Genomic DNA, 20,082 nt, shown 5'->3' on the forward strand with positions numbered 1-20,082 from the left:
AAGCTGAATTAACTATGATGGTACACATATCTGAATAAACACAAAAAGTGTGTTATTTTTTGATAGGAGCTTGTAGGAGAAAAAATTAGCATAAATTCTCGTGAAGAAATGGGTGCTAGTAAAGAAAAATGGACGATAAAAGTAAAAAAAAAAAAAAGCAATTGAGAAATCAAAAGACTGAAGTATAGCTTTTGTCAAATCAACTTCTCTAGGCCTTAGTTTTCTTATCAATGAAATAGGGATACTAGGATCTATTGTGTCTTGGAAACTACAGATGTCCTCTGTGGCTGCAACTTAATTTTGTTCTTTTATTTGGGAATTAGAATTTAAAGTGAGAAGCCAACAGGTATTCCCACCCCCCACCCCAAAAAAAACAGGACTCAAATGGACTTGAGCTCTTTTGCTTATATAGCAAAAATCCCCATTACTGACTGGCATCTTCTTCTGTAAAAGTCAAATAGTAAATATTTTAATTTCTGCAGACCCATGAACTTGGCCACAAATTACTCCACTCTGTTAGTTTAACAGCTACCTGAACTGTCTGAAGTTCTGAAAACTGTAAATGTCTTCTTAAATGTTCATACTCTAAAAATGAGACGTGCAATAAAAATTATGAAGCTGGAGGGGACAACCTATACTGACTCAAAAGTAACACTACGAGTTAAGGATTTAATAAATCAGATTCAGATAAAATCTGGCATAAGAATCAGAATCTATGCCAAGCACAGTGGCACATGCCTATAATCCCAGCAACTTGGGAGGCTAAAGCAGGAGGATTACAAATTCTAGGCCAGCTTCAGCAATTTAGCAAGATCCCATTTTAAAATAAAACATATAAAGGGTTGGGGATGTAGGTCAGTGGTAAAGCACTCTGGGATTCAATCTCTAGAACCAAAAAAAAAAAAAAAAAAAATCAGAATCTAAAGCTTCTAGTTAGTCATCCTCTTATACTCTTATAGTAACTATAAAAGCCTTTGTAGGTAATATAAGAAAAGTGATATATACCAAGGAATATTTCAATAAAATTATAAGTAGGGGCTGGGGGGTTGTCTAGCATGTGTGAGGTACCGGGTTCGATCCTCAACACAATATTTAAGAGTAAATAAATAAAATAGAGGTATTGTGTCCCTCTACTAAAACAAAAACAAAAACAAGAAAACACCAAAACCCAAACCCTATAAGAAGATGTGTTCATTGTTTAAAAGAAATTATAAGTTGTAGGACTGTCCCTCAGAATAAATGTCATATAAAACTAAAAAAAAGATAGTACATATATGGTATTGACAATATAAATTATCTATGAAAATAACAAAAATACAACATTACAACCATTTTAAGATCTTTTCCAAGCATCAACCAGGTGTCAAAATGACTTAAGTACTTCTCTACTGCTTCTATATCTCAACTGGATTTACAGTTCATTAAGAAGCATGTGGTATGTTGGGATTTTCATTAATTTATTAAAGGTAAATATACCAAAATATACTTATTTCTATACTAAAGAGGACCATTACTTAGCTCTGATTGTGTTGTTATGTGGCAATTATGTATTCTGGTCAAATCGGAAAGTTTATAAGGTTGTCATTATAAAACATTTCTCCAACAAAACAAAACAAACTTGTCTTTCTCCACCTCCCCCAAATTACAAAATCTTGAAAGCAGGATAACCCATCTCTTATTCATTGCAGTATCTTAGGCATTTAATGAAAGTAAAAATTCAGTATTTTTTCTTGAGTATGAATTCTTTTTTCCTTTTGGTACCAGGAATTGAACCCACGGACACTTAACCATTGAGTTAGTCCTTTTTAAAAAATTTTATTATTTTGAGACAGTGTCTCACTAAATTGTCAGGGCCTTGCTAAGTTGCTGAGACTGGCTTTGAACTTGCAGTCCTCCTGCCTCAGCCTCCAGAGTCACTGAGATTACAGGCATGTGTCACTGTGCCAAGCTTGCATATGAACACTTAACAAGCTTTTTACAGACTACCAGAGCTTCTACCGTGAATTTCATAATTGGAATTTTAAATATAAACATCACACATACATATCTTTATTGATAACTATACAACAAAGACATTCATAGAAACTTATTCAGAAGAACAATTCTAACATCTCAAAAATCACTTATAATAATTTTAATAAGTTTATAATAATTTAAAATATATAATAATTTTAATAATGTTTATAATAATTTAAAATTTACACAGGACAATCAAGCTATTTTGGACAAGCAGTTGTATTTTACCTTTCCTGGGATGAAGCAGCAGAGATTGGAATCTACATACTTCATAAAAGTCATATTTAATAGTGACAGCCTTGTTTCCACAGCAGCAAGGATGTCTGCATGACGAGCTAAAGAATGGTTTCTCCTTTCTGACTCTCTCCTAAAATAATGATACAAAAATAAATGATAATTAAAGCATAACTGTGAACTAAAATGTTAAACAATTAAAATGCCTTAATAAAATAATCAATTTTCATTATCAACTTAGAAATCTACATTTGGGTCATAATTTAATTATAATGCACAGGAATCCTTCCTGAGGACTAGCACTTACTGACAAAATATTTTGGGGAAAAAATAACTTCATATTAAAAAAGAATTAGGACTGGGAATACCGTTCAGTGATAGAGCAGTTGCCTAGAATGCAAGAAGCCCTGAGTTAAGGCCATAGCACTACAAAAAATATATATATATATTTTTTTACACTTAATTTCAATCTCTGACTTGTTTTCTTGGCTATTATCACTCTAATGGCTATGCGAATCAGAGAAATTAGGTAAATGAAATAAATATATTGGGACCCTTAGGTAAGAGACTACATATTTTTGCTCATAAAATTTACTTCCTGAGCCGGGGACAGCTTATCTGTAGAGCACTTGCCTAGCATGTGCAAGGTTCCTGTTTCAATCCCACGTACCACAAAAATTAAAATGAAATTTACTTCCTTCAAACTTTTCAACAATTTTGTTCAGAAGGAATTAACACATATAAACTTCACTATTTTAAAGTGTACAATTTAGTGTTTAATATATTCAGCGTTGTACAATTATCACCACCTAATTACAGAACATTTTAATCATAGATGAAGGACACAGATGAAGGACATGTAACCATTAACACTCTTCCTTCTGCCAATACTAATCTATTTTCTATTTCTATACATTTGTTTATTCTGAACATGTTTGTAATAAAAGGAATCACAGTATGTGTTTTTGGGTCTGGTTTCTTTCATTAACATAGTTCTCATGGTTTATTCATATTCCAGCATGTACCTGTTTATTGCTGAACATTCTATCATATATCATCACTATATCTAGTTATTAGCTAATGTATAATTGGGTTGTTTCTACTTTTTGGTTATTATAAATAATGCTGCCAATAACATTTATACACAAGTTTTTTTTTTTTTGTAGTTTTTATTTTATTTTATTTTATTTTTTAAATTGAGAGAAATTACTCACAATTTTAATTACAAGGTTCCAAACATATTTCATCTGATTAATATTTAAATCCTTACTTAATAGCATGTTTTTTATTTATTTATTTATTTATTTTATTGTTGGTTGTTCAAAACATTACATAGTTCTTGATATATCATCTTTCACACTTTGCTTCAAGTGGGTTATGAACTCCCCTTTTTAGCCCATATACAGATTGCAGAATCACATCAATTACACATCCATTGATTTACATATTGCCATACTAGTGACTGTCCTCTACTATCCCGCCTCCCCTCCCCTCCCCTCCCCTCCCCTCTTCTCTCTCTACCCCCTCTACTGTCATTCATTTCTCCCCCTTGTATTATTTTTCCCTTTCCCCTCACTTCCTCTTGTATGTACTTTTGTATAACCCTGAGGGTCTCCTTCCATTTCCATGCAATTTCCCTTCTCTCTCCCTTTCCCTCCCACCTCTCATCCCTGTTTAATGTTAATCTTCTTCTCATGCTCTTCGTCCCTACTCTGTTCTTAGTTACTCTCCTTATATCAAAGAAGACATTTGGCATTTGTTTTTTAGGGATTGGCTAGCTTCACTTAGCATAATCTGCTCTAGTGCCATCCATTTCCCTGCAAATTCTATGATTTTGTCATTTTTTAATGCAGAGTAATACTCCATTGTATACACAAGTTTTTGATACTTTAGCCATGCTGGGGACTGAGGCAGGGCCTCATGTATGTTAGATAAGTACTTTACTGCTAAGTTACATCCCCTACTCCCACCCATAAGATTTTGTGTGAACACGTTTTAGTTTCTCTTTAGGAGTAAAATTGCTGGGTCATATGGTAAGTCTATTTAACTTTTTTAAAACAGCCAAACTGTTTTTAAAAGTGGCTGTTCTGTCTTATATTTCAATGGTAATAAAAGAAGGCTCCAATATGTCCACATTTCACTCAACATTTGTGGTTTCTTATTTTACCACCCAAGAAGATGGAAAGTGTTATCTCATAATAATTTTTTTTTTTTTTTTGGTGGTGCTGGGGATTGAACCCAGGGCCTTGTGCATGCAAGGCAAACACTCAACCAACTGAGATATATCCCCAGCCCCTTGTAATGGTTTTAGTCACATTTCCCTTATAACAATTGATACTGAACATCTTCCATCTTTCATATGCTTACCAGGTATGAGCATATCTTTTCTGGAGAAAGAGATTATTTGTCCACTTTGAATTTGGTTGTTTTATGAGTTGTCAAAGTTTCTCACATAATTTAAATACAAGTCACTTATCAAATATGATTCACACAATTTTCTCTATGGGTTTTTTTTTTTTTTTCACTTTCTTGATGGTATCCTTTAAGCCACAAAACTTTGTAAAATTTTGACATTAACTTGCCTACTTTATTTTTTTACCATTTATGTTTTTGTTGTCATGTAGAAGAAACCATTGCCCAATCCAAATTCATGAAGATTTATTATTTAAGTTTTCTTCTAAGGATTTTAGAGTATTGGGCTGACAATCTACACTTGGATCTATGGTCCTTTTGTATACAGTCTGAGGAAGGGGTCCAAAAAAAAAATTCATTGATTTACATGAAGATACCTGGTTTTCCTAGCAGCATTACTGAAAACACTAAAAGTCTAGCCAGGTACAGTGATGCATGCTTATAATCCAAGAGGATTGCAAGTTCAAGGCCAGCCCAAGCAGTACATCAAGATCCTGTCTCTAAATAAATAAACAAATAAAGACTATCCTTACAAAAATAAAAACAAACAAAAGCCTCCGAAACAAGAAACAAAAATACCCCCAACTATAAATTAATTCCATTGTTTGCCATATCATACCTTGGAAGTTGTGCTTTAACTTGTTTCTGACATAGATTATGGTACCTTTCCACTTTCAGAAATCCCTGATTCAACATTCTCTGGCAGACCAAGTCCATTCTTTTACAAACCTATGAGGACAGGGGAGGCAGAATAAAAACAAAATTAATAACTAAATTATTAATAGACAATTAACTGATGACCAAAAGTTCTCTCTACTTGTTCACCAATTGGTGTCTGAATCTCTTATTAGTGGCAGTGGGTAAATCCCTTAATCTATGTAATTTCTATGGCATCTCATTACTAATATTACATTGTGGGCAAATGAATATCATTTAAGTGTCAACTGAATGTTCTCAGAGACTAGTTATTAAGATCAGTAAAACAATGTATTTGAAGATTTTTAATAGCATGAAACAAGAAAATTTCCGATAGCCAAAAAAGTACATTCAAACTTCAAACCTCTCACAAAATTTATATCAATTATAAGCAAATGAGAATTTTTATTTATTCTAGTAATTTAACTATAGAGAATAAGGAGTCGAAGCCTTTAGACTAATTTCTGCTATATCTTCCAAAATATCTTCAAGTGTAGGAGAAAGAACTATTTCGAACTCTCAAGGAACATGGTGTTTAAGTAAAAGCAAAAGATCAGAAGTCAAAACAGCTCATCTGAAACCCAATCTGTATGTATTTTGTGCATGTCAGCTATCATTTGAGCACCTGAGACAGCCATCAATACACTGTGAACAGTATTTTTAGTTATAGGGGTATCATTAAAATAATACATGCTAAATCATTTGGTAACGCTAATTAAAAAACTTTTCCCTGCATATTTGTTATATTTCTGAGATATCCTAGCATCTTTTGTATCTTTTTTTTAAAATATTTATTCCTTAGTTGGACACAATATCTTTATTTTATTTATTTATTTTTATGTGGTGCTGAGGATTGAGCCCAGGGCCTCACACATGCTAGGAAAGCGCTCCACCACTGAGCCACAACCCTGGCTCCTATCTTTTGTATCTTAATTAAACCTAATATATAATATCTGTTTGGTTTTTGATTGTGGAGAATTCTGCAGCAATTCAGTCATCAACCTGAATGTTGATTACTGGATAGGGATGGGTACTTAAGACACTGAAATAAATTTCTGACTCGGCCAGGTCAATTACACACAATTTATCTTATGCTTCTATCTTTCTCTTAGTATCTAAGCACAAATGCTTGAAATATATTTGTTGAAATGAAATGCTGATGAAGCAATCTACTTGTTTCCTCCTGAAAATATAGGAAGAAAAATCATTCTGGCAAACTGGGATGAAGTTCGTGAAGGCCTTACTATTCTAATATTAATACTAGATAGTTCCTATACTACAGCATGCCATGTGAAAAGTATTAAGAAAAACAGTTCTTTTCACCTCATAATAAATTAAAACATAATAAAATGTAAGTACCCAGAGTAATTTCTAACGAACGTTATTTTAAAATGTGGTAGAATCTATTTCTAATTAAATGAAACCAGTTATCAATATTTGTTCAGTATCACTGAAAAAAAAATCCAGCAAACAAGTTAACATTTAACAGTTTTTAATGAAAAATAACTCTTACTTCCAAAACAAAATATAGTGACATTATATTACATTTTTGAAAAGTTGAGAACTTAGAAACCTTTTAAAAAACATAAGAACACATAAGCACACGTTTTATTTACTGTCACTATATAGACATCATTCCATTTCACACAACTATTGGAAAACTGCCACTCTATAGCTGTGAAAGAACAGTCAAAAACACAAATATCTTAATATTATTTAACAAAAATATTTTAGATTTTATGGACCCCTGGAAAGATCCTGGGAATCGCTGTTGGTTCCCTGGACCATACTTTGACAATCAGTATACTAATCCTGAATAACCACATTGTCACAGACACTAGTACCATGTTTTATGTGAGAAGAAAATACTTTGTGACTAGGGAATGAATCCAATGGCCACATCCCTAGCCCTTTTAAAAATTTATTTTGAGACAGGGTCTCATTTAAGTTGCTTAGGTTGGCTTTAAACTTGCATTCCTCCTGCTTTAGTCTCCTGAGCTGCTGGGATCACAGGCATGTGCCACTGTGCCCAGCAGAAAATAAACTTTTACTGTATTATTGGAGGAAGGAAATGGCAGTGTGTTTTTGTGTGTAAAATATGGGATACAAAGAGGGCTAACCTCTCTTCTTTCATAGTAGAAAATCAATAGAAGATCAGCCAAAGAACTTGAAAGTGGTACCTACGGAAAGTAAAAGTTGGGGACTGCAAAAACTAATTTTTGTTGTCAAAACTACTTGATGCTTTACATCATAAGATGGAAAGAGTTATTAAAAAGAAAGACCTGTTATGTACCCTCTAACATAACCTTGTAGTCTCCACAGACATTACAATTACATTCACAATGCAGTTAAGGTCAGAGATGAAATAGTTTCTCAGCAGTGAAAACAACAGAGAAAAACAACAAAGGTCAATTACTATTAAAATTTTTTTCAAGGTATTGCTGAAATTATTTTGAATTTTGCTGCACTGAATCTAGCTAGTGCTAGGGCTTACCTGTCTTTCACTAATCATCTTGAAATTCAACTGGATATTAGTATTGACTAGTTTGGACAAAAATGAGAATAGAATTTTCTGTGTTTTGAGCAGGGAGATCAGATGATAATAAGAAATCACTTGAAAAAAGAAAAGATCACTCATTTTTGAAAGATCTCATACTAGGATAGTTGGTTAGTTATTTTCTGTAAGCCCTGGAATATTAGGACTAAAAATATGGTTCTGGAAATTTCTCTGGAGATAGCTGAAGTCAATGTAGATAAACTCCAAGAGAAGTAGTCAAAGATAAAAAAGTAAATGCCAGGGCTGGGATTGTGGCTCAGTGGTAGAGCGCTCGCCTAGCATGTGTGAGGCCCTGGGTTCGATCCTCAGCACCACATAAAAATAAATAAAATAAAGATAGTGTGTCCAAGTACAACTAAAAAATAATTCTAAAAATTGTATTAAAAAAAAGTAAATGCCTACAAACGAAACTTCAACTGGCATTTGTAGTTTGAAGCTGGTTGAAGAAAAAAAGAAAAGAGTTCACAAAGAAATTAAAATATCACCACAAGAGACAAAGTGAATATATGTGAAACATTAGTCAACACTGTCCTCCTTTCATGTTCCGTAAACACTGATTGTCAGCACAAGAACTGGAAAGAACGTGCATACATCTTTGGTTAGAATTCAAAAAGAAACAAAATGACCACAGGAAAACAGAAATACACAGAATTTCCCCAAGGCCAGGAATTTAATGATCACTGTTAGAAGTATATGCTAACTTGCAAGTAAAAGTATCTCATTTAGGGATGGGGCTATGTCTCAATCCGGAGAGTGCAAAAGCCTGAGGCCCTGGGTTCAATCCCTAGCAACACACACACACACACACACACAAAACAAACAAATAAAAAAACCCAAACAACAACAAAAAATTGTCTCATTTAAAGTATAGCTCCAGTTGGGTGCAGTGGTGCATGCCTGTAATCCCCCTGGCTCAGAAGGCTGAGGTAGGAGGATCACCAGTTCAAACCCAGCCTCAGCAACTGTAAGGTGCTAAGCAACTCAGTGAGACCCTGTCTCAAAATACAAAAAAGGGCTGGGGATGTGGCTCAGTGGTTGAGTGTCCCTGAGTTCAATCCCTGGTATCCCCTGCCGCCCCCCGCCCCCCAAAATGTATAGCTCCAAATTTAAGGTTATGTTGTTATGTTAATAATTTTCTAAGGCTAAAAGAAAGAAATATTGTGTATTAAATTTTAAAAATCCTAGCAATATGACAGTAAAATAAGACCCCAGAAGATAATGCAGATGATGACCAAGTAGAAAAATCATCAGGGCTCATAGATACTGAAAGGAGAATGGAGCTTAGCAGAGGCTGGGAGGGATTGGGAGAGGGTGATCAATGGGTACTAAGTTACAATTAAATAGGACTAAGAAGTTCTGCTATGCTATTGCCCAGAATAGTAACTACAGATAAGGATAAAGATAAATTTTTAAAAAGATAAATAAAAGGATTTTAAATGCGGTATTCACTATAAAGAAATGATAAAGGTTTGAAGAGATAGATGTTTACCAGGATTAGAACATTAAATAATGTGTAATATGTGGAAACATCACATGGCACCTCAAAAATCTGCATGGATTGCTGGGCACGGTGGCTCAGGCCTGTAATTCCAGCGGCTCAGGAGGCTAAGGTAGAAGGATCACAAGTTTAAAACCAGCCTCAGCAAAAGCAAGACACTAGTCAAGTCAGTGAGACCTTCTCTAAATAAAATACAAAACAGGGCTGGGATGTGGCTCAGTGGTGGAGTGCCCCTGAGTACAAGCCTCAGTACCAAACAAATAAATAAATAAATCTAGATGATACTTACGTATCAGTTAAAAAAAAAAAAAAGGTTGACCATTAAAAAAAAATGTAAATGATGTTATAGGGAACAGCCTTCACTATTACCCTTGTCTTTTTATTTAAAAAACTATAATCAATTTACATAGTATGATAGTTGCAAAACCATAGGAATAGCAAAGATAACAGATGTATATATGTTAATTAACAAGATGTTTATAGTCTTGAGATGGCAAACTCAATGCAATATAGGCATTCACATCAATAATATGCTCTTAAAATTAATATACTTTATGAAAATAAAAAGCTTTAGATGTCACTACAATTTTTTTTTTAGTACCAGGTATTGAACCCAGGGTGCTTCACCACTCAGCCACATCCCCAGCCTATTTTATTTTTATTTTTTGAGACAGAGTCTCCCTAAGTTGCATGGAGCCTCATTAAGTTGCTGAGGCTGGCTTTGAACTTGAAATCCTTCTGCCTCAGCCTCCTGAGCCACTGGGATTACAGGCATATGCCAGCATGCCTGGCTTCATTAAAAATTTTAAAGTACAAAAAAGCCCCCTCCCCCCAAATATCAGGGCACTTGAAGATTAGGAAAAATATAAACTATAAAACACTAAAAAATATACCCCCAAAGGCAATTAATAGGAAAAATTATTGGTTTGATACTGATATTTAGCTGAAGTTCTTGCTACTTGCTGAATAATAGATACAGTTTTTCTTAGTTTGTTAATTCAGGACTTAAAATGCCATGTTTATCCTTTTTTCACTTTCTAATTTAAGTGTTCAGTAAGACAAATATTTCTTGTATTTGTTTAGAAATCTTTTTTAGATTTACTATGCCAAAATGGCCCTTGTTACTAATGTAAGACATGCTGTTTTCTTTTAATATCTAATGATAACTGAGTTAAAGATGAATGTTTTTAAATAGCTGACACTGAGACTTACAATATATGTCTTATAATCATAATTCATATCATTGTTTTCTCACATAACTTAGTTGACATGAAAAACAGTATGCTGGACTTCTTTAATTTTAAGATACCACAGGGACAAAGACATATGATCAATTTAATCAAAGGTCTTCGGGGGGGGGGGAACAAATCCAAGAAATAATGCTACAATAATATATACAAAAGTGAATCAAGATACATTCCTATTTCAAAAATACCAAAATGTGGGCTGGAATGTAGTTCAGTGGCAAAGTATGTGCCTCATATGTGTGAAAGTCCTGGGTTCAATCCCCAGTTCCTAAAAGGAAGACCAAAAAAAAAAAAAAAAAAAAAGTTAAAATATAAAACTATTTATATCTTAGAGGAATATTAGAGGAATATACTGTAATGTAACCCAATTTTTAAAAAAGGTATTCATTTGGTGCCCTACAGTTCTCAACATTTTACACAAGCCAAGTGGTAGGCTAGACTCTTCAAATATGTCAATGCAGAGAAAGAATGAAAAAGAGTGTGTGTGTGTGTGTGTGTGTGAGAGAGAGAGAGAAAGAGAGAGAGAGAGAGAGGAGGGGGGAGAGGGAGGGAGGGAGGTGGGGAGTGTTCTAGAGTTGAATCCTTTCTTTATTAGATTCAAAATATCCCACCTCCCACAAGAGCTATAAAGGACATTTTGGTGGTAATTGAGAAATCTGAATATAATCTGCAGTGTTAAATTTCTTGAAAGTGATGATATTGTGATTTATGGAAGAGAGGTATTTAGGGGGAACATATAATTATATTTGCATATCTCAAATGATTTAATAAATGTATATGTGAGATACATATATCCTTGTCTGCTATGTATGTGCACATGTGTGCATATATATATTTAGAGAAAGAATGAATACAAGTGAAAGAAAGCAAATGTGCCAAAAGTTAATGACAATTGAAAAAATCATTTAGAAATGAATAATGAATGAATCACAACCATTCTGGATCTTCTTTTGTCCTATTTCCTCTTACTATGAATTCATCTTATTTTCCCTCACTTAAATATGGCTACAACTTGCCACCTCTTGCATAATACTGTAATCCTTTACAAAAAAAAAAAAAAAAAATCCACCTACCTTGCATGATTTCCTAAGATTATTTTGTTACTATATTGTGGGTATGTATATAACACACACACACACACACACACACACACACACACACACATATATGTAATCCTCAAATGTCTACAGGTAGAATTACAACAAATTTTACATTTTCTAGGTATCTCATCTAGATTATTCACTTGGAAAGAAAATATAAATTCATTTTAACACTGGCCTGAGAAAAACAATTAAGAAGTCTGTTTCCAGAATTCCTATAATGCACTCTATAAAGAGAACACCTATTCTGATTATTGTTTTTTATTATCTGTTATTATTCTTTCTTTTTCTGGGGGGGGTGGCTAGGTATTGAACTCATGGTCAATCAACCACTGAGCCACATCCCTACCCCTATTTTATATTTTATTCAGACACTGAATTCCTTAGTGCCTCGCCGTTGCTAAGGCTGGCTCATCATGTCTCAGCCTCCCAAACTGCTAGGAGTACAGGTGTGTGCCACCATGTCCAGCCTATTCTCCTCATTAATATAAAGACTTGAGTGTTGATTAAAATGAAGAAGATCTGATGCACTATTATAAATGGCTATCTGCTCATTATATACTCACTGCAAATTACCCTATCAATTTTTATTCTCGTAAGAATTTTCTTGAGTCACCATTTTCTTAAAATGGCCTTATAATCTGTTAAAGATCTTAGGTGAACTAAAAAATTAAAAAGAACTTCTAATCTCTATTGGAGGTATTAAGCAGCAATTTTTAACACTATTATAATTTATGCAGAAAACACTTCACAATGACAGATTTTCTATTGTATACTTAGAGGAGTGAAATATTTAAAGGACTTTTACTTATTCAACAGATATGAAGTGCTTATATCGAATCACAGACTGTCTAAGGCCTTCAGATTCATGATGAAAAGAGGTATGATCTCACCCCCATGGAGCTTATACCTCATGGAAAACAAGCTCTTCCAAAAATAATTCCAAAATTATAATAATGATGTAAAGGGAACTTAAAGACATATTGGCTAAGTTCAGATAAGAATCACACAAGGCTGGAGCTTAGGATGTTGTTTGGCAGTAGAGTACTTGCCTAGCATGTTCCAGGGCCTGGGTTCAATTCTGTTTCAGGTGGAAAAAGAATCATGGAAGGCTTTGCTGAGTATAAATGCCTGAGGTGCTGAAAGGCACAGGAGAAGGAAAACAGAAGTAGGTGCTCCGAGAGGCCTGAGATATTGGGGAAAGTAAACAACCTCATGTTTGTTTCATTTAATCTTTCATGGTGAAAGCAGGTGGTTGGGAGAAACCTCTACTAAATGTTCTCTTTGCTTCTAATCTCCAAATCACGAAATTGGATTTACATGCACAATGCACAGATCACTCTTTTAATACAGTACCTTCTTTAATATTTTAAGAATCTGTATCACATGGAACTTATCAGGGTGTGTAAATTTTCTTTTACTGCAACAAACACCTGAGATAAACAGCTTACAAATGGAAAGGTTTATTTTGGCTCACAGTTTTGGAGGTTCCAGTCCATGACTGGGCTGACATTGCTTTTAGGCAACTGAAGGGCAGAGATAGTAGGTCATGATAGGAGTGTGTGTCAGAGCAAAACTGTTCACTTTGTGGCAGGAAGTATGGGAGAGAAAAATAAACTGGAGTTCAATAGTCCTCTTCCAGGACACACATGAATGACTTAGACCTCCCACTAGGCCCCACTTAAAAACAATTCCATCACCTCTCAAGAGTAACAAGCTTGGGACCAAATCTTTAAATAATCTAGGCATTTGAAAGGACAGTCCAGATCCAAATAATAGCACAGAGTATGCAGATATATCTAGTCACTCTTATGAAATAATTATGATATTAAAAGACAAAAAATTTTTTTTTTAATATCCTTTTTGCTCCCCCTATAAACGCTATCTCAGCCTGGTTTCTTACATTTGACTGGTTTGTGAGATAAAAAAGTTCAAGGCTGAGGGAAGACTGACCAATAATCCAGAATATTTAATGTACTTCAAATTTAAGCTCATCAATCCTTTTATAACTCTTCTCCAATTTCATCATTATATGTCACTTTTTTCTGCTGGGAATTTTCTTCCATTTTTACTGATTAAGAACTCATTATCTTGAGAAAGTCTCCTGGTTAACCAAACATTCGTGTATTTACTATCTTTGCATCTGTTATTCTGGTGCTTTGTAAATATGCTCAAGGAAGGGTATACATTATGTCTCCATGATTACACTGCCGACAGAGTTACTGATTGAGCCCCTTTATTTTGTGAAAATTAGCCAGGAAGAATAAACTGTCCCTAAGCGATTATAATTTCTTACCTACTCTTAAGTACCAATTAAGAAGATCAAAAGCCTGAGGAAGAGATGTGGGAGGGAAAAAACTCTATAAAAATTTGCCAACAGAGTATATTCTCTATAGAACACAGTACAGAGCAATGATTCTTAAGGTGGGGTATGGGGACTCCGGGGATTCAAAGGATACTTTCTGTAAATCTGTAAGATCAAACTATTCTCATAATGCTAAGAAGTTATTTGACTTTTTACTTATTTTCTAACAAGTATCCAAGCATCATTTTCTAAAGGCAATAAGACAATGATGATATTACTGTTCTGGCAGCTAATGGCATATGTTGGGCATTTCTGTGTTTTCAAGAATTTTTTAAGGTAAATTCTTAGGACTTCCAATAACTTTTTAGACTGTACAGGGGAGAAAATCATGCTAAATGAAATAAGCAAGGCTCAGAAAATCAACAGTCAAATGTTTTTTCTCATATGTGGAAGCTAAAGCAAAATAAGGGAAAGAAGGCAGCCGGGGAGGGGAGTGGTAGAGCAGGAGAATGAGAGGGCATGAGGTTGGAGGGGAGAGAAATATGGAATGAATCTACAACAGAATTATGTTTTTTAATTTTTTTTGTAGTTGTGCATGGACAACTTTATTTTATATGTTTATTTTTATGTGGTGCTGAAGATTGAACCCAGAGCCTCACACATGCTAGGCAAGTGCTCTGCCACTGAGCTATAGCCCCAGACCCAGAATTATGTTTTATAGATATAAAAATGTACCAAAGGGAATACTCGTTTATGTATACGTAAAAAGTACCAATCAAAAATAAACAAAGGAGTGAAGGGAAGCTCAGTTAAGTAGAGGAGGGAGAAAAGGGGAATAGAGAAAGGGAGAAAAGGGAGAAGAAATGGGAACTGAAAGCAAATTCCTTATATGTATAATTTTGTCAAAAAGAAACCCAAATACTATGTATAATTATAATGCTTGAATGAAAGAAAAACTTGAGAACTCTTGGTATACATTGGGCAATACAAGGCAGAGAGTGCCATACTTTAAACCAAAACTTTTGTTTTGCTTTAGCTGGGTGTGGCGGTGCAAGCCTGTAATACCAGCCACTCAGGAGGCTGAGGCAGGACTATCAGTTCAAAACCAGCCTCAGTGAACCCTGTCTCTACATAAAATACAAAATAGGGCTGGGGATGTGGCTCAGTGGTCGAGTTCCTCGGAGTTCAATGCCCAGTACCAAAAAACAACAACAAAACCTTCCTGTTTTAAAAGAAGTAATTTCCCCCATTTTCCTTCACGTTTTCTACCAACCGACCTACTTTATCCTGCATAAATGGTTGCCACTACATAACAGCCTGTTTTTTTCAGTCCAAAAATTGGCTTATAACTTTTCATCATATAATTATAGCATGGTATAATACTGTTCCTCATGCCACTTAAAAGGTAAACAGAGCAGCAATGCATTCACCAGTGTTATATGGATGCACGTTTGTCTTCTTCAGCCCATGTGCATTGTCAGTATTTATTTCCCAAAGTGGAACTGGTGTGGTTTTTTTAGAGTGCTGCAGCACTAACCATAAACACATCTAATAAAGAGTGGCACTGAGGACTGGGGTGGGGCATTTGTGTCAGATAATAAAACCAATGATAGTGGCATAGAGTCTTCAGACAGAGTTAATTCTGTAAGTCCATACTTCACAGAATCATAGTAAATTTTCCCAAGTGTAATATTTTGACTAGTAGTCACAAATCAATAACTAATGTTAATACAAATGTTCACTTAACTGTCATGAAGAAATGATGTGCACCAATTTGGACTATTCAATTTTAACATATATTCACAACTGTTACATGCATCCTCATCTTGTACCAAAGACAGTTTAGTAATAAATGATTTTTAAGTAATACTGGCACAATTTTTAAGTCTCACATAACGGTTGCACCCTGCTTTTGGGGAAAATTTTGGCATAAAATCAGCTCAACAACTATGCAGTGAAATATGGTTAACAAAACTCTTCTAACATTTGAAGATGTGAAAGAATTATACACAGGTAGCAGACTGAACTACTTAGAGCACTCTAGAAAAATGTCTTAGGACAAAGTGTGTTTCTATACATTTTGTTGCTGACTAGAAAATTTCATTCCAGATAATAAATAAGAATTATTATTAAATTGTGTTCTGAACCACTAATGGTTCCACTTGAATCACAGGGAAATACTTTTGATAGTGCCTCTCTAAAACATCTCTTAAAAGCCTCCAGTACTTATTTTTCAGCAGATTAAGAATACTGTGCTTATGAGCCAAAGTTACAGGCTCAAAGTTACCTTTGACCTGTTCTCTAAGGGTAGGGGACTTTTGGCACTTGTTTCAAAGTCTCTCATGTACCTACTAAGGGGGCCTAGGTGACACACTAATGTAGCACCGGCAAAAATTTGTTTTATTGGAGTAACAAAGTACATGTTTTGTCATTTCAAAAGCTGTGTTCATCCAAATAATTTTAAATACATTTAGAAGAGTTAAATATAAAACTATTTCTGTGTAATCAGGATTTGCAGGTTTTAGGTACATGTTTGGAACAATATAAATGGCAGAAAAAGATCCAATTTAATAAGGCATTCAGACAGTCCCTTGGAAATCAGTGAACTGGAGTCAAATTTCAATTATTCATGGTAACTGGAGACAAAGACTTATCAACTAACCTGCACAAATAATCGAAAAAACATTATTCTAAGCAATTTCTACTTAGAGGAAATCTTTCAAAGAAAATAAGCACATGGACTGTACACTTGTCCTCTAAGTTAGTGCTAACAGTGGCTATGAGTGAGGTCATATAGGATAAGGTAAGTAAGGAAAATAGAAAGGAAGAAAAAAAGTCCAAACAAAACAAAACACCCACACAATGCATAAGCTAGCTCATCATTCCACCAAATAGCTAATGGAAATGAATTTTCCATTTGGCTTTACAGAAATGAATTCTGTTCTCAATATTATTCTCTTTCAAGCATATCCAGCTTTAATTCTACTTAAAAAAATTCTTAAAATGAAAGAAATTTTGCAATACATACAGGAGGTACCAATACTTAAGTCTCAAGATTTCTTTTTTGGTAAACAATTCCTTAGATATAGTGGTTATTTAAATATAAATAACCACTTAAATTGAAAAGGAATGTACCTAACCAGGCACTGTCTTAATTTCATTAAAAAACATAATTAAATTAACGCTGACACCTAGTGGCAAGAAAGAACATCTTTCTTTTATGATGCTACCTGAAATGTACCTTCCGAAATCAAACCAATGACTCTAAAACCAAAGACACCTCTAAATTCCCACAAAAGATTATCCATTTAATCTATTTAAGAATTATCCATTAACCTGAAAGAAAAAAAAAATCTTCATTACAAAACAAAAACAAAACAAAACAAAAAAACTTATTTGCAGATGTAAAACTGGCTACAAAATCTTTTCCTGGGGGTGGGAGTGGGAGTTGGTACTAAAGGGACTCCTTCAGAAAATGTCTGAAATGATAAATTTGTAACCTTAAAAGACCAAAAAAAAAACAAGAACTGCTTAAAAATTAAGCATGCAGCTGAATATATCACTTGAAAGAGATTATTACTTATTAATAAACTGTGGAATGTGTTTAACTCTTGTTCTCTGTCCCTCCCCCCTTAAGAATGTTCTAACTTTAAAACAGTAAAATGACTAACAAATAAGCTAACAAAACCCACAGTTTTCCTCTACATTTATAATGAAACACAACTGTGAACACTTCAAGCTTCACAGAGCCATTGTCTGGCTGAATAGCTCAATTCAATCAAATGTTCAGTTCAATTTCCAGACACCATGTGCATATAGTGTAAATTTGGATCAAACACCAGTCTGTAAAAATCTGAAGAAATATTTAAGATTCTAAACAAAATTCTAGGATGAAATGCTTTGAAAATCAGGGACAATAAATTTTAAAATGTCTATTTTCAACTGAAGAAATTTTCCATCCTGCAGACTGGCATGATTGAACTGCTGTGTTGACTACGAAAAAATTGGCCATCAGTGTGATTATTTACAAGCTTTCTTTTAAAAATATTATTTCCTTTGAAAAATGCGATTATAACCAATTCAGACTGGAGGCCTAAGCCTAAAATACGGCATATTGATTAATAAGAAATGCTTATACACAGCACATTTACAAAATGTCTTTGTCCTCTTAAAAACAATCCCAAGCAGATATAGCTTCTACACAGAATCGGCTTGCAATCACTTCAAAATGTCCACCTCCTTCAATTTCCTGACCACTTAAAGATAAATTCGCTGAAAGGAAGCAAAATATCTGACTGAACTAAGACATTCATCAAATCTTCAGTCAAATCACTGGGGTGAAATAAAATTCCAATGGCAAATTTTTTGTTTTAAAATATCCTGGACAGAACAACTGTGATTTTAAAGTATAAATAAACCTCTCCTAAAGCTGGAGGGTGGAAGTAAAGCACCAGTTTAAAAATGAATTGCAAAAGGGGGGCGGGGGAGAAACTGTCAAAGGGCAAGTTACTTCACTTCGGAGGGGAAGTGTCAGGGTGAGGAGGGGCCAGAATGGTCATTTCCCAGGGCTCTACTTTAGTGGTCAAGCAGGACGTTTGGGTTAAAGCCACGAAAACACGTTCCAATTTTTCACTATCTCTACCGGGGTTTGGGGAGAATCGACGACCCCTACTTCATCTTCTCCAACAAGGAAGCTTTGAGTGATTGGGGGGAACAATACCTTCGTTATTCTTGCAAGACAACCAGGTCTGGCTGGGATCAGCCCACTTCTGAGTTTTGCCTGCCAACTCGGGCCAGGGGCTGGGAGGCGGTATGTAAGAGACAGGAAACAAGACCCCTGGCTGGGGGGGGGGGGTGGTGGTCCACGCTCCGGACAGATACGTGGAAAGCCCAACTCCTCTTCACCCGCGGTCTGGCTTCCCGACTAGGGGCCAAGTTCTCTCGGGAAGTAGCCCCCGATCCCGCAGCCACGGCGCAATCAGGAACGAGCCCACTCCCGCTGACGGACGCCAAGAGACAGTTCGNGGATGTTCTCGATAGCTACGATGGGCAGCGCCACCAGAGTGTTGTTTTGAGGCAGCTGGTCCGGAGCCAGCGCCGGCACTGGGGGTGCCTGGGACCCCGGCTGCGGAGGCTGTGGCGGAGGCGGTGGGAGCTGTCGCTGAGCAGAGCCGGCGGCCGAAGAGGAGCCGCCGTCGCCGTGGCCGCCGCCTCCTTCCTCAGCCATCCGCTCCTCCGACGCCGCCGCCATCTTGGGAGTTTGATTCTTTCCCCCACTGTAAGGGGAACGGGGATACTTCCGGCGCGTCACTTCCTCCTCCTGCAACCGCGGGGAGGGGGCACCTAGGGGAGAGGGAGGAGCTCTGGGGTGACAGGCGGAAAGAGATGCAGGCTTGGTGTTTGTTCAAGTGGAAATGAGGAAAGAGCTGGAAAACCTCAAGAAAGGTGGTCGTCCTAGACTCTTTTATCTAAGATTGGAAACCACTTGAGAGCAAGGGAATCCTAGCTATTAAGATGAACTTCACTGGTACAGTTTTCTTGAAGAATTTCCTCACAGAAGACAATAAAAATATTGATAATAATAAAAATATTGATAATAAAATAATAATGTAGTTAGAATATTACCATTTTCCCAGAATCATGGTAATAAATTGATTTAGGCAAACAAAAAAGAATAAAATTATCGGTAAAACTACTGCAAAGACGAGCCTTAAAAAATATTCAGTGAAAGAAGAGAAGCACAAAGGACCATTTATTATATAATTCCATTTAAATAAAGTAGCTGAAGACTTAAAAGTAGATTAGTATTTGCCACAGGTCTGGAGAAGTATGGAAGAGAAACAACGGTAGTGTGCACAGTATATTTTTGGATGAAATGGAATTTATAGTGATGATGGTTGCACAACTTGTGAATATACTAAAAATAATGAATTGTGTAACTTAAGATAATGAATTTTTATTGATTAAAAAAATAAATGACAGTGCAATACATTACAATTCTTATTACATGTATACAG

The 20,082-nt window shown here is 35.3% G+C and overlaps 1 protein-coding gene across 1 annotated transcript in view; it reads right to left on the reverse strand.

Annotated features, from left to right (window-relative positions):
- Window positions 1-19,354, reverse strand: part of Fbxo28 (F-box protein 28) — a 35,593-nt gene extending 16,239 nt beyond the window's left edge. Inside the window, exons 1-3 of the mRNA XM_015483323.2 lie at window positions 19,056-19,354; window positions 5,282-5,391; window positions 2,245-2,383 (exon numbers count right to left, since the gene is read on the reverse strand). Coding sequence (XP_015338809.1) covers window positions 2,245-2,383; window positions 5,282-5,391; window positions 19,056-19,316 — 510 coding nt within the window. The 5' untranslated portion in view covers window positions 19,317-19,354. The remainder of the gene's footprint in view (window positions 1-2,244; window positions 2,384-5,281; window positions 5,392-19,055) is intronic.
- Between the last annotated feature and the right edge of the window lie 728 nt (window positions 19,355-20,082).

This window comes from Marmota marmota, unplaced genomic scaffold, assembly GCF_001458135.2.
Source record: "Marmota marmota marmota unplaced genomic scaffold, marMar, whole genome shotgun sequence".
Classification (NCBI taxonomy): domain Eukaryota; kingdom Metazoa; phylum Chordata; class Mammalia; order Rodentia; family Sciuridae; genus Marmota; species Marmota marmota.